Below are 13,871 nucleotides of genomic sequence, written 5' to 3'. Positions count from 1 at the left end.
GCCTTATATTTTTTTGCTGCCTTCTCAATTGTGTAATTCGGTTTTTGTTCAGCACTCTTTGGAACTGTTGCTTTTGTCTGCGCACTGCGCCAGTTCACGGAGCCGCTTGGTGTTCTTGCATCGGGTTCCCAGCTGTACTGGTGCCATCTCGTAATGTCAGCTAAGACCCGCACTTAAAAGTTTCTCTCGCAGTTTCAATGAGTTTGTGCCAAACACCACCCTGACCATCTCATCTTCCTCTGCATAAGCACAGTCCTTCACCCGTGAACATTTACCGCAGTGTTTGTATTGGATTGCCGCTGATGGACGGCCTTATATGGGCAGGCACTAAATTACAAACGCTAGTGGCAGCCTGTCTATGAACTTAATTTAATATAAACTTACGGTTCACGCGTGCTTTGTTTCCGCAGTAGCTGTACTTATATGCATCATTTGCTTCATAATGTTTTTCTGCCTTCTCAATTGTGAAATGGCGCTTTGTGCTTCGCTGGAGTTCTTCCTTGTTCTCTACGTACATTTACGTAGGAGGCGGATGATGTCACACTAAACTCCCCCCACGCCATCTCCAACTCAAGACTCCATTACATTATATGGGGAAAAATAGCTTCCAGTTATGACCCTTATGCGTAGAATTTCGAAATGAAACCTGCCCAACTTTTGTAAGTAAGCTGTAAGGAATAAGCCTGCCAAATTTCAGCCTTCTACCTACACGGAAGTTGAGAATTAGTGATGAGTCAGGGCTTTGCCTTTTATTAGTATAGATATACATATATATATATATATATATATATATATATATATATATATATATATATATATATATATATATATATATACATACATACATACATACATACATACACACACACATATATACACACACACACACATATATATACACACACACACATATATATACACACACACACACACACACATATATATACACACACACACACACACACACATATATATACACACACACACACATATATATATATATATATACACACACACATATATACATATACATATATACATATATATATATACACACATATATATACATACACATATATATATATACATATATTGTCATTGATATGAGTGTTGTTCTCATATCTATCTATCTATCTATCTACACACATACATATATATATATATATATATATATATATATATACACATACATACATACACACACACAAATTATATATATGTATGTATGTGTGTGTATATATATATATATATATATATACACATACATATACTTGTGTGTATGTTTGTATGTGTCTATATGTGTGTGTATAGGTTTGGTCACTGAGTGCAAGGGAAAAATAATAAATTATAGTCTATAAGTTATTAAACAGTAAAACATTAACGCTTTTAAGAAGTACAGGTACATTAAAATTACATTTTCTATGTGAACGTTCAAATTTGTGCCTCTGGTAATGTGCCTTACCGGCATTTAAAGAAAATTAGTTTTGTGTCCTCTGCAGTGTTGAGAGAAAGGCTTTGGTTTGGGATAAAAGGAAAAAAGGTGTAAAGAAAGGAAAGTTGCCTTTTCTTTTATTTAGTATAGAGAGATGTGTTCGCTGACGTTATGATCGCCTTTTGGGGACAGTCGTGGTGGGTCTTGTGTAGACTGGTGAGACATCCCCGCCATTAATTGGCTGTGATGGCACGGTCAGTCCTCCACTCCTGTGCGTGTCTTCATAAACCGAGCTGAGGATCTCATAATCGTATACGTGCAAAATAAAGTGTGAATCGCCTTAATATTATTTTGCCGTGGTGTAGAAAAGGGGTCCCGTGTTTGCACTTGTCTGGGCTATAGCGCAGGGGAGGATGAAAAATTAAAAGTGCTCACTTTGACTTAAGGCAGAAGCGCAGTCAGCGCCTCAAAGGCCGGCACAGCTATGCACGCCAGCTGGCTGCGCTGACTTTTGCTGGGCAGGAGACCCCAGTTTTGCAGACACGCTCATGATATCAAAAGTCTCAGCGCTCTTTGGAGGTCATTCATATATATATATATATATATATATATATATATAGCAAAATACCCGCTACCGCAGCGAGAAGTAGTGTGTTAAAGAAGTAATGAAAAAGAAAAGGAAATATTTTAATAATAACATAACATGATTGACATTGTCATGAGTGTTGCTGTCATATATATGCCTGCCTAAATAAGTCACCCTCGCTTTGCTCTTACTTTTTTACAGTTCATTTAATCATGGCTAGAGGCGGAAAAATTATAAAATGGCGAATCGATTATTCATAAAGCTTGAATTGGTGATCTGTTTTTCTGTGTTATCTTCATATTTTTTCATACTTCTTCTCAAACTAAGGTGGTGCGAGGGTAAAATGAATCGGGATGCGCTGATCAATGTAATTGGTGTACCAGGAAATCATGCATTGACAAAAAGCTCCCTTTGCTTATAATGCAAAGTGTGATTAAATGCATTATTTTTAACGATTATGGAGCACATGCATCAAGCTTCTCAGCTGTGCTTGTGCTAAGAAAAGGAAAGATTTTAAAAATAACATAACACGATTGTCAATGTAACCTTTTGTAAGTAGTGCCTGGAGGATTCAGTGTGGAGAAACTCTAGAAACATCGTGTGTATTAACTTGTGGATTTTTCTGTGAGTATTTGGTGGCAGTCTGACGGTTGCTTCGAAGACGGCGCGTTAGCCATGAGCTCAGTTCAGAACGAAATGAGATGAATGGGAGGGGAGTTGATGACGTGACTCCCCCACCCGCCTTAACTGTCAATCCCCCACAAACACAGTCTCTCGGAATTTGCATAAGCACACCCCTTCACCTACAGTTTTAACTTAGTTACAAAGTGATCAAAACTCTCGCTTATATCCCTGCGCCCTCTCATTAAACTTGTATCCCGTGATACCTGTGGGCATGTGAAACGCCAGCGGTAGCCTTTCTATGAACTTAATTTAAAGTTTATGTTTACACCTTGCGTTCTTTCCGAGGTAGCAGCACTCATGAATATGGTAGTATATGTCACTCGCTCGCTTCTTATTGTTTCGCTGCCTTCTCAATTATATAATGCATGTTTTCTTAAGCCGCTTTTGGAGGTCTTCCTGGTTTTCTACGCATCATGCGCTGACAGTCAGTTCATGTGATTATGTGGGAGGCGTGATGATGTCACACGAAACTCCGCCCCCCCACGTCTTTCCAGCTCAACTCTATTACAGTTAATGGAGAAAAATACCTTCCAGTTATCACCATTAGGTGTAGAATTTCGAAATGAAACCTGCCCAACTTTTGTAAGTAAGCTGTAAGGAATGAGCCTGCCAAATTTCAGCCTTCTACCTACACGGGAAGTTGGAGAATTAGTGATGAGTCAGTAAATGAGTGAGGGCTTTGCCATTTATATATATATGTGTATATATATATGTATATACTAGCAAAATACCCGCGCTTCGCAGCGGAGAAGTAGTGTGTTAAAGAAGCAATGAAAAGAAAAGGAAACATTTTGAAAATAACGTAACATGATTGTCAATGTAATTGTTTTGTCACTGTTGTGAGTGATGAGTGTTGTTGTCATATATATATATATATATATATTTATTTACACACACACACATAAACATATATATATACATATCTATACATACACACATATATACATACATATATATATATAGCTACATACATACACACACACATATATAAACATATATATACATATACATACATATCTACATATATACACACACAGCTATTTCGTATCAGTGCAATACGCTGCTTGTTAAAACGGATGACTCCCGCTCTTACGTGCAAGTCTGCGTGGATATTATGAACTATCGTATTTGTTCAAGTTCTATTTAAATTTTAAATAGAAGAAATTTTTATTTAGTCGACAGAAATATCTTTGGTAGGAATGGTAAAACAGACAGGAATATTATTCGTGAATAAATCAACTCAAACCTTAAACAACTTATAATATTTTGCTCTCCATAAAAATATATCCTGTCTAAATTATACAAGTTAGAAATAAAGTAAACGTTAAAAGAACAAACATTCAAATTTCTTTACTCTTATGTAATTTTATATAAAAATAAACTTAGATTTTAAATATCCCAAAAGATTTTGCTCTCCATAAAAATATATCCTGTCAAAATTATACAAATTCAAATATGAACATGCTGCATAACAAAACCTGGAAATATAAATAAAATGTGTTCCTTTCAGCAATAACAAATCAAATCATTCAGTTGTCTTTGCTCATATGTCATTTTAGAGCTGGACGCCTGGCATCTTTTTTTGGCAACAGGTTCGTTTCTGTTTGTGTGAGGTTCTGTGTTGTGGAGATTCTCAGGATGGATTGCAGGTGCTCATCAGTGAGGCGACTCCTGTGTGCTGTTTTGTTAGTCTTTATCACTGAGAAGAGCTTCACACAGATATGTGCTACCAAACATGCACAAGGTTCGAGCCGCATGTAGACGGACTTTCTTTTTTCTACAAAGTCACCAAAGCGCGTGCAAACTCAGTGCGCCAGTTTATCAGCAAAGTGCGATTTGGGAACACCGTAGTGACGACTTGGTTTAACATTACTTGGCAACAGGGAAAGTGGGGCAAGGTGCACTGGTGCATTTGTGTCTCCCATAAAAGCAGCTTCACTTGAAATCACTTTGTGATTGTGCACGGGTAAAACGTCCGCTGAAGTGTCAGATTCTTATTTAATTATTCTGCTTTCTGTATCTTCTGCATTGCATTCAGGTTACCCTGATGTTTTGTCTCATAGTGCCGCCTTAGATTAAATTCTGTAATTACAGCCACATTAGCTCCACAAATGAGACACACGGGTTCAGTAAACATATACTCAGCCTCCCATTGGTTTTTAAAGGCTCTATTTTCAGAATCAACTTTTCTCTTCAGCATCGTGTGAGCTAGCTTCGCAATAACTTGCAGCATCATAAGGTAGACTTGATTAACGCGGTAAGTGTTGGCAAGGCAGCTGAAGCGCTGCATTATGGGATCTGTAGTTTATTGTGTTACCAGCGCTTCATATACCCGGCTTTAATAACAATAATACAGTATATAAAATGATCTTGTGGGCCGGATATAATTACACGCCGGGTCGGATGTGGCCCGCGCCCTTGAGTTTGACACATATGGACTAAATAGAACTTGAAAAGATATATTTTTTCAAATGTGATCGCGCAATTCAGATAGAGTTGACGCAAGACTACAGCCTGCATGCCTCAATAAGTCATCCTCCCTCGCTCTTACTTTTTACCGCTCATCTAATGAATACACTGAGTATGGCTTTACCAAAACAATCATTGATGGCTAATAAAGTATCCATTATTCGAGTATGTAGATCGGGATATATATATATATATATATATATATATACGCCATATCGCAGCGAGAAGTAGTGTGTTAAAAAGCTAGAAAAGAAAAGGGAACATTTTAAAAATAACGTAACATGACTGTCAATATACAGTATTTGTTTTGTGAGTGTTACTGAGTGTTGCTGTCATCAAGGATTTGATTATCATTATTTCTTTCAATCAGGTTCGTATTTGTAGGATGTGTTGTGTTCAAGTTACATTCCGTGTTTGTCAATCGCTGTAAAGATGACAGGTTTCATTCATCGATTCGCTTCTTACTGCATCAATAAACAGCTCGCTTCTTCTTTATCTGAGACCTGACACACTGCATGCACGGGTTTTTTACACTGTCTTCCTTTAGCGGACATTGACTTTTTCCAACGTGTGCTTTGTTTCCGCAGTAGTTGGATTTATGAATATGCTTGTATGTATGAGACGCTTCATATTTTTTGCTGCCTTTTCAATTGTGTAATTCGGTTTTGTTCAGCTTTTGGAACTGTTGCTTTTATCTGTGCACTGCGCCAGTTCACGTGAGCCACTCGTACATGCATCGAAGGTTCCCAGCTGTGCTGGTGCCATCTCGTGCTATGTCCATGGCTGTATTTAATGTTACCTTAGTCCTGGCACTTAAAACTTTCTCTCGCAGTTTCGCTTTGTTTGTGTCAAACACCACCCTGACCATCTCATCTTCCTCTCCATAAGCACAGTCCTTCACCCGTGAATATTTACCCGTGGCAGTTTGCTATTGATTGCCGCTGACGGACGGCCTTATATGGGCAGGCACTAAATTACAAACGCCAGCGGCAGCCTGTCTATGAACTTAATTTAAAGTGTAGGTTTACATCGTGCTTTGTTTCCGGTAGCAGAACTCATGAATATGGTTGTATATGTCACTCGCCGCTTCTTATTGTTTCGCTGCCTTCTCAATTATATAATGCATGTTTTCTTCAGCGCTTTTGAGGTCTTCCTGGTTTTCTATGTACTGCGTGATTACGGGAGGCGTGATGATGTCACACGAAACTCCGCCCCACGGCGTTGAAGCTCATCTCCATTACAGTAAATGGAGAAAACTGCTTCCAGTTATGACCATTACGCGTAGAATTTCGATATAAAACCTGCCCAACTTTTGTAAGGAAGCTGTAAGGAATGAACCTGCCAAATTTCAGCCTTCCACCCACACGGGAAGTTGGAGAATTAGTGATGAGTGAGTGAGTGAGTGAGGGCTTTGCCTTTTATTAGTATATATATATATACATACATATATATATACATATATATATATATACACATATATATATATACACATATATATATATACACATATATATATATACACATATATATATATACATATATATATGTGTCAGTCAGTCAGTGAGTGGGGTATGTATGACAGAGCCCCGCCCACCAACTCAAACCCTTCTCACGCGTCATGGGGTACGCACGAAAGAGCACTGCCCGCCAACTCTAACCCTCCTCCTGCGTCCAACCTTTGCTCTCGAGGCATGTGCACTGCCTGCTCATGTGCCTGCCCTCAACACCTCACCAAAGACATGCTTAAATGATGCATACAGCGATTCCCATCCGCAACAAACATGCTTCTTCTTAGGAGGTCCTGCAGGAACAGGGAAAACTTTGTCGACAAAACCCTGATTCATACCATAAGAGCTAGGAAGCTAGGACCATCGTCCTGCTTCCACCTCAAAACTGGTCCTGTCCATACGCAGCCGACACAGCATTCCTCAATTCCTATTTGTCCTCTTCCAAACCCCTCTCCATGCTGCCAGTGGCTCCTGTTTAAAAACCGGTCCCGCCCACACGCAGCCGACACGGCATTTCTCGCCAAGCTTCTCAAGTACGTTTACAAAATAAACCAAACTCTAGATGCAGCGAAAATTTACTTCTCCAGCTAGATTCCATGCTCAGAACCATCAAACCCTTCGCTAAATCATACAAACACATGCATGAAATCGCTCAGTCCAATCCAACAGCATCTGTATGAATGCTTTTCGAGGAAAACACTAGGCAGGATTTACGACGATACAATGTCCCGACATGTCACACCAATGTTTCAGTGATTTTCGGCTGAGAAGATGGCGAACCGCCTGCCGAAAAGGGACATTTGCATCTGTCCCATAGGCAACTCCTGTAAACAGATTTCCACGCTCAATATGAATTGCGATCCTATGGTTTACCCAGTTTTACTCCCTTACGGAGACATTGGCTGGCACAAAGATTTACAACATGTTCCCGATAAAAGAACCGCCAAGCGAAGAAGGCTTACTCAATGCCAATTTTACGAGTACAGATTAGCAATGAGGAATATATTTAGTATTTTGCACTCCAGTGGTAAACTATTCCAACAGTACGTCGTAGATGCATATGTTAAAACAGAGGGTGCGCGTCCCAACTACTCATATTAGATCAACAAGATTTGCGCGTGGAACAATACAAAGGACTGTCAAACGCACTGCAAGTAAACGCTGAAAATAACAACTACGTGTAGACAAAATGATCATATTACCGTCCACACTTCCAGGAAGTCCAAGATACATGCAACAAAACTATCAGGATGCCATGGCCATAGTACGTAAATTCGGACAGCCTCATTTATTTATCACTTTCACATGTAATCCTGCTTGGCTGGAAATTCTACATGCACTGTTGGATACCCAAAGACTGGAGCACAGACCTGATATTGTAGTACGAGTCTTTTGGATTAAGATGCAGGAATTACTTAGAGACATTCTACATCATCTTTGTGAGGTTGTATTGATTATATTTACAGTGTATCCGGAAAGTATTCACAGCACATCACTTTTTCCACATTTTATGATGTTACAGCCTTATTCCAAAATGGATTAAATTCATTTTTATCCTCAGAATTCTACACACAACACCCCAAAATGACAACATGAAAAAAGTTTCTTTGAGGTTTTTGCAAATTTATTAAAAATAAAAAAACTGAGAAATCACATGTTCATAAGTATTCACAGCCTTTGCCATGAAGCTCAAAATTTAGCTCAGGTGCATCCTGTTTCCCCTGATCATCCTTGAGATGTTTCTGCAGCTGAACTGGAGTCCACCTATGGTAAATTCAGTTGACTGGACATGATTTGGAAAGGCACACACCTGCCTATATAAGGTCCCACAGTTGACAGTTCATGTCAGAGCACAAACCAAGCATGAAGTCAAAGGAATTGTCAGTAGCCCTCCGAGACAGGATTGTCTCGAGGCACAAATCTGGGGAAGGTTACAGAAAAATTTCTGCTTCTTTGAAGGTCCCATTGAGCACAGTGGCCTCCATCATCCGTAAGTGGAAGAAGTTCGAAACCACCAGGACTCTTCCTAGAGCTGGCCGGCCATCTAAACTGAGCGATCAGGGGAGAAGTGCCTTAGTCAGGGAGGTGACCAAGAACCCGATGGCCACTCTGTCAGAGCTCCAGAGGTCCTCTGTGGAGAGAGGAGAAACTTCCAGAAGGACAATCATCTCTGCAGCAATCCCCCAATCAGGCCTGTATGGTAGAGTGGCCAGACGGAAGCCACTCCTTAGTAAAAGGCACATGGCAGCCCATCTGGAGTTTGCCAAAACGCACCTGAAGGACTCTCAGACCATAAGAAACAAAATTCTCTGGTCTGATGAGACAAAGATTGGACTCTTTGGTGTGAATGCCAGGCGTCACGTTTGGAGAAAACCAGGCCAATACCATCCCTACAGTGAAGCATGGTGGTGGCAGCATCATGCTGTGGGGATGTTTTTCAGCGGCAGGAACTGGGAGACTAGTCAGGATAAAGGGAAAGATGACTGCAGCAATGTACAGAGACATCCTGGATGAAAACCTGCTCCAGAGCGCTCTTGACCTCAGACTGCGACGACAGTTCATCTTTCAGCAGGACAACGACCCTAAGCACACAGCCAAGATATCAAAGGAGTGGCTTCAGGACAACTCTGTGAATGTCCTTGAGTGGCCCAGCCAGAGCCCAGACTTGAATCCGATTGACCACCTCTGGAGAGATCTTAAAATGGCTGTGCACCGATGCTTCCCATCCAACCCGAAGGAGCTTGAGAGGTGCTGCAAAGAGGAATGGGCAAAACTGGCCAAGGATAGGTGTGCCAAGCTTGTGGCATCATATTCAAAAAGACTTGAGGCTGTAATTGCTGCCAAAGGTGCATCGACAAAGTATTGAGCAAAGGCTGTGAATACTTATGTACATGTGATTTCTCAGTTTTTTTATTTTTAATAAATTTGCAAAAACCTTAAGTAAACTGTTTTCATGGAATTATGGGGTGTTGTGTGTAGAATTCTGAGGAAAAAATGAATTTAATCCATTTTGGAATAAGGCTGTAACATAACAAAATGTGGAAAAAGTGATGCGCTGTGAATACTTTCTGGATGCACTGCATGTAATCGAATTTCAGAAGTGCAGCCTTCCTCATACCCACATGCCGTTTACTCTTCACAACAACCAGTCTTCAGCCACAGTCAGTTGTACGTGGATTTTTCTAGGGTTAGATCTTTCGACTCATTATCTGTCGTCATCACCAAAACACCTATTCACAACTGCGTCTTTCAAGAAGTATTTATTTCTTCTTGATTACCGAATTCCTTTCGAACCGTTTTCCGTTCCTATTCTTACACTGCCGTATGCTACGGCGGGCTTTGGCTAGTATTATTTGAATATTGTTGGTTAACTTGTTTGGCCATAATTTTGTGACTGTTGAGTTTCTTTTGAGATAATAATATAACTACAATAAACTTTCATATAGCCATTCTTATGAAAACTTCAAACTTTTTAGTATCCCTTCCTTCTACCAACGGGCATCACTGTTATTTATATCACTGAACTTATAAATTTGTATTAAGTGAGGTCTCATTTAATGTACAAAAAAAAAAAAAAAAATTCGCTCATACTTTTTTTACCTCCCTTCTACTGTATTTTTTCATCTAAGGCACAATCACTGCAAGTGCCTGTACAACCATGTGTCACTACTGGCAAGGTATCTAACATTTCTTCCTTTTCGTTAGTTCTTCTGTGCCCCAAATTTCCCGTATACAGTTGTAACACAAGTTTTTTTTTTTTTTCTGTAAAACTGGAAAATGTTACTTAGTTATTGCTTGTAAGCTACAAAATAACCTTGCCATGACAATCGAATAATATTCAATACTATTTTATATTAGGGAACCTTTTGAAGACACACATCCACCCAGATCACCTTTAAACTAATTATGCATTCTAATTACTTTGCTCTTCTACCAAATATCAGCAACTATACTCCCTAAATCAACCATTAAGCTAATTTGGGTTTGCACATATTATAGTTTTTTATCAATCCCGAATACATAAAAAAATAAATAAAACCTCACTTTATTTTTGCAAAAACCGAACCCTATTTTGTCTGTGTCTCCCTGTCTTACACCATCATCCTGGTCACACTTGGTCCAACATACTAGACACCTAGAGTGTAAGCTGATGTCTCCCAATCCCACTACACGGGGTTTAACAAACTGTTGCACTCCTCTTATGCTGTACTTCAAATTTTGAACACTGTGATTACTCAAATCTTAATGAAATGGTTTGTGTATTTATTTATGTTCCATAAAAATGTCTACTATATAAATAATTATTTTTTTTATTTTAATGATATGAAGTTAAAATACTTCAAGGGACAAAACTGGGTCAATCTATTTCAACTTTAAAAAAAAGTAACTTAAATTATCTTAAAATAAAAAAGTTTTACGTGTAAAAATGGTCTAACTTTACTTCTGAAGGAAGCCATTTGAAATGAGACATTATGTCTGTAGTAGAATTATCACCATAATTGATAATTGACAATAGATTAAAAGATCGCCTTTAACACAGATAATTGCATCCATCCAACTATCAAAGTTAATTAAAAAGTTCAGATTGTAACAATTTTATTTTATATTACATAAAGGAACAATTTAAGTAAACAATTCAAGACAAATTGGTTGCAGCCACAGATCATTTGGCTTTATTTATGAGGAACTTACCTGAGTGTTGCCAGGTGCCTCCTCAGATGTTGTGCTGGATGTGAAGGATGAAAGTCCACCTTTTTGTCGGTCAATGCTACGGCTACGCAGTGGTCCTTTGGGAGGGTGAAGAGAACTAGCAGAGACTGAACGGGGACAGAGGTAAAACTCTAATAAAATTAGGGTATTGGAGTAAAGCCAACAGAAAGAAAAGGTAAGTACAGAGAAAGTCAGAAAAAGGGAAACAAAAAAGAGACAGGAAAAGAAGAAAATAAAGGAAGAACACAAAGATTATCTATATTAGATCCCAATAGAATGCAAACAACACCAAGTTAAACCACAGCTGCTGAGAGAAGATAATAAATATTAACACAACTATAAAGACTACTCACAACGCATTGTTAATTGCATAACAGCAACAACAGCTAGTGCAACAGAAGATGACTCTCAGAAGGAGGAGTGTCTCTTAATCTTATATTAAATAAATTAGGAATGTAATGTGTCAATTCATAAAATAAATTACTCAAAAAAAGGCTAGGCATTAAAGGATAAGTTTGATCTTTTTCAAGGCAAAGTTAATTCTTCACAATTATGGTATATATTAGTTTTCCACATGAAGTTGTGTTCTGAAGTGTAGTATATTTTATAACTTTTAATAATTAACTAGCCTGCTTTTGCAGTTTCTAAAGGAGGTGAAGGGTACAGAGATCCTATTTTTAAAAAAGGCAGTGTGGTGTAGTGCTTAAGGATTTGGACTTCAAACCCAGAGTTTGTGGGTTCAAATCCCACTACTTACACTGTGAGACCACGTGCAAGTCACAAAACCTGCCTGTGCTTCAACTGGAAAAACAAAAAGAAATGTAACCAATTGTATCTCAAATATTGTACCTCGCCTTTGATAATGGTGACAGACAAACAAGCAAATAAAAAAGCCTATATAAAAAGCCTTAAAATCTACAAAATGTCAATATTTGAAGTAACAAATGTCACCAAGTATTGGTTTGCAAGTTGAGATTACACACACATTGCAAAACAGCATATCCTTATTGTTTAAGAAGGTAAATAAAGCAGAGGAAACCACTGTTGCGAGATTCAGCCATTTTAAAACAAGACAATCTATCCACTTCACTTCGTCAACTACATGTTCCTTCATCTTCCTCTATGGCACCCTTTCAGCCCCAGGAGTGTGGATTCATCTCAAAAAGTCATTGCCAACTACTATTATTTACATTATTGAATGCTGATGCCCAGATGTGAGTTGATGTCTCTGCTTTGTGGAAAACCACACAATAATAACAGAAAAGGGCACACTTAAGATTGCCCGTATTCTTTCATTATAAAAAAACCTTTCACTTTATTTTGCCAAGATAGTGCCTGCTTATCTAGATTGATAATGCATGTGTGTATCTCAGTGAGAGAGAATATTAGAATATTGATGAGGAGTACAGCATACAACCAAGTGACGAGAACTGAACAGATATTATATGCATATATACAGCCATTTATCCATCTTCTTCCCCTGCTTATCCAGGGCAGGATCATGGGGCAGCTGGAGCAATCCTAAAACGCAAGGCTGGAAAAATCCCTGGACAGGGCAACAGTCTATCATAGGCAGAACACACACGCAGATACACTAGGGCCACTTTAACAATGCCAATCTACCTAACTTACATGTGTTTAGACTGTAGTAGTAACACAGCACCCAGGGGAAACATGTAAACTGCATAGAAAATAGGACCAAGAACCACTCATAAAATACTCTGTGTTCAGTTTACTTTAGTTATCACAAGCATACCTCAGAAAAGTGGAAGGCACGTTTCTTAAAACAAACCTTTGCTACTTCACAGTGAAAGTATTCGGTAAGCTTTAACAGTATTTTTTTCCCCAATAGGCCCCCAAACTCAAAAGCAAGCTAGTTGTCTTTTAAAATGTATAAAATATGCTTTACTTTAGAACATAATTTCATGTGGCAAACTAATATACTGTGACTGTGAAGAAATAACTTGAAAAATATTTAACTTACCCTTTAAGTTCATATATCAGCTAGTAACTGAGACTAGAAATACCTGTAATATACGTTTTGACTTCTATATGTATTGGCTGTTGCTGCTGCATAGGATGTTTACATCACAAGCATCACCATACCATAAACAAACATGGAATTGAAGCAAAGGGTCAAGGAGTCATGTTTCTGTCTCCTGTATTTAACCCATTACCTGACAGACCTGATCCTTCTGCTGTCAAGGCAGCTGTACTCTTGCTCCTAGCTAAGGATGCCTGCGTGGGCGTAAGCAAGCGACTGATGACACCACCATCCAGGGGACTGACAAGGGAACGGCGAGCTAAAAAATTTCACCAAATCAATTAAAAAAAAAAAAAAAAAGCTACCAAATAAATATAACAAACAAATGTGCAAGCGGGTGTTGGGAATGCTGGTGAAAAGCACAAAGCAGGAAATAAAGCTAACAAACAACTACTGCTCCAATATCAAGAATATGCAAAAGGGAGGAATAAATTATGT

General features: G+C 38.6%; 1 protein-coding gene across 8 annotated transcripts in view; it reads right to left on the bottom strand.

Annotated features, from left to right (window-relative positions):
- The window catches only part of map7d3 (MAP7 domain containing 3), a 155,817-nt gene that overhangs the window by 62,507 nt on the left and 79,439 nt on the right, over positions 1 to 13,871 (bottom strand). For 4 of the 8 annotated variants that reach the window (XM_039766188.1, XM_039766191.1, XM_039766194.1 and 1 more), the window contains 2 exons: positions 13,567 to 13,692; positions 11,372 to 11,496 (listed from right to left, as the gene is read on the bottom strand). In XM_039766188.1, coding sequence (XP_039622122.1) covers positions 11,372 to 11,496; positions 13,567 to 13,692 — 251 coding nt within the window. Of the gene's footprint in view, positions 1 to 11,371; positions 11,521 to 13,566; positions 13,693 to 13,871 lie in introns of all 8 variants that reach the window. The other 4 variants (XM_039766193.1, XM_039766195.1, XM_039766189.1 and 1 more) reach the window with 3 other exon arrangements.

Source organism: Polypterus senegalus, chromosome 10 (assembly GCF_016835505.1).
Source record: "Polypterus senegalus isolate Bchr_013 chromosome 10, ASM1683550v1, whole genome shotgun sequence".
Classification (NCBI taxonomy): domain Eukaryota; kingdom Metazoa; phylum Chordata; class Cladistia; order Polypteriformes; family Polypteridae; genus Polypterus; species Polypterus senegalus.
Note: the sequence above shows the minus strand (reverse complement) of the source record. Positions and strands in the feature narration are given on the sequence as shown.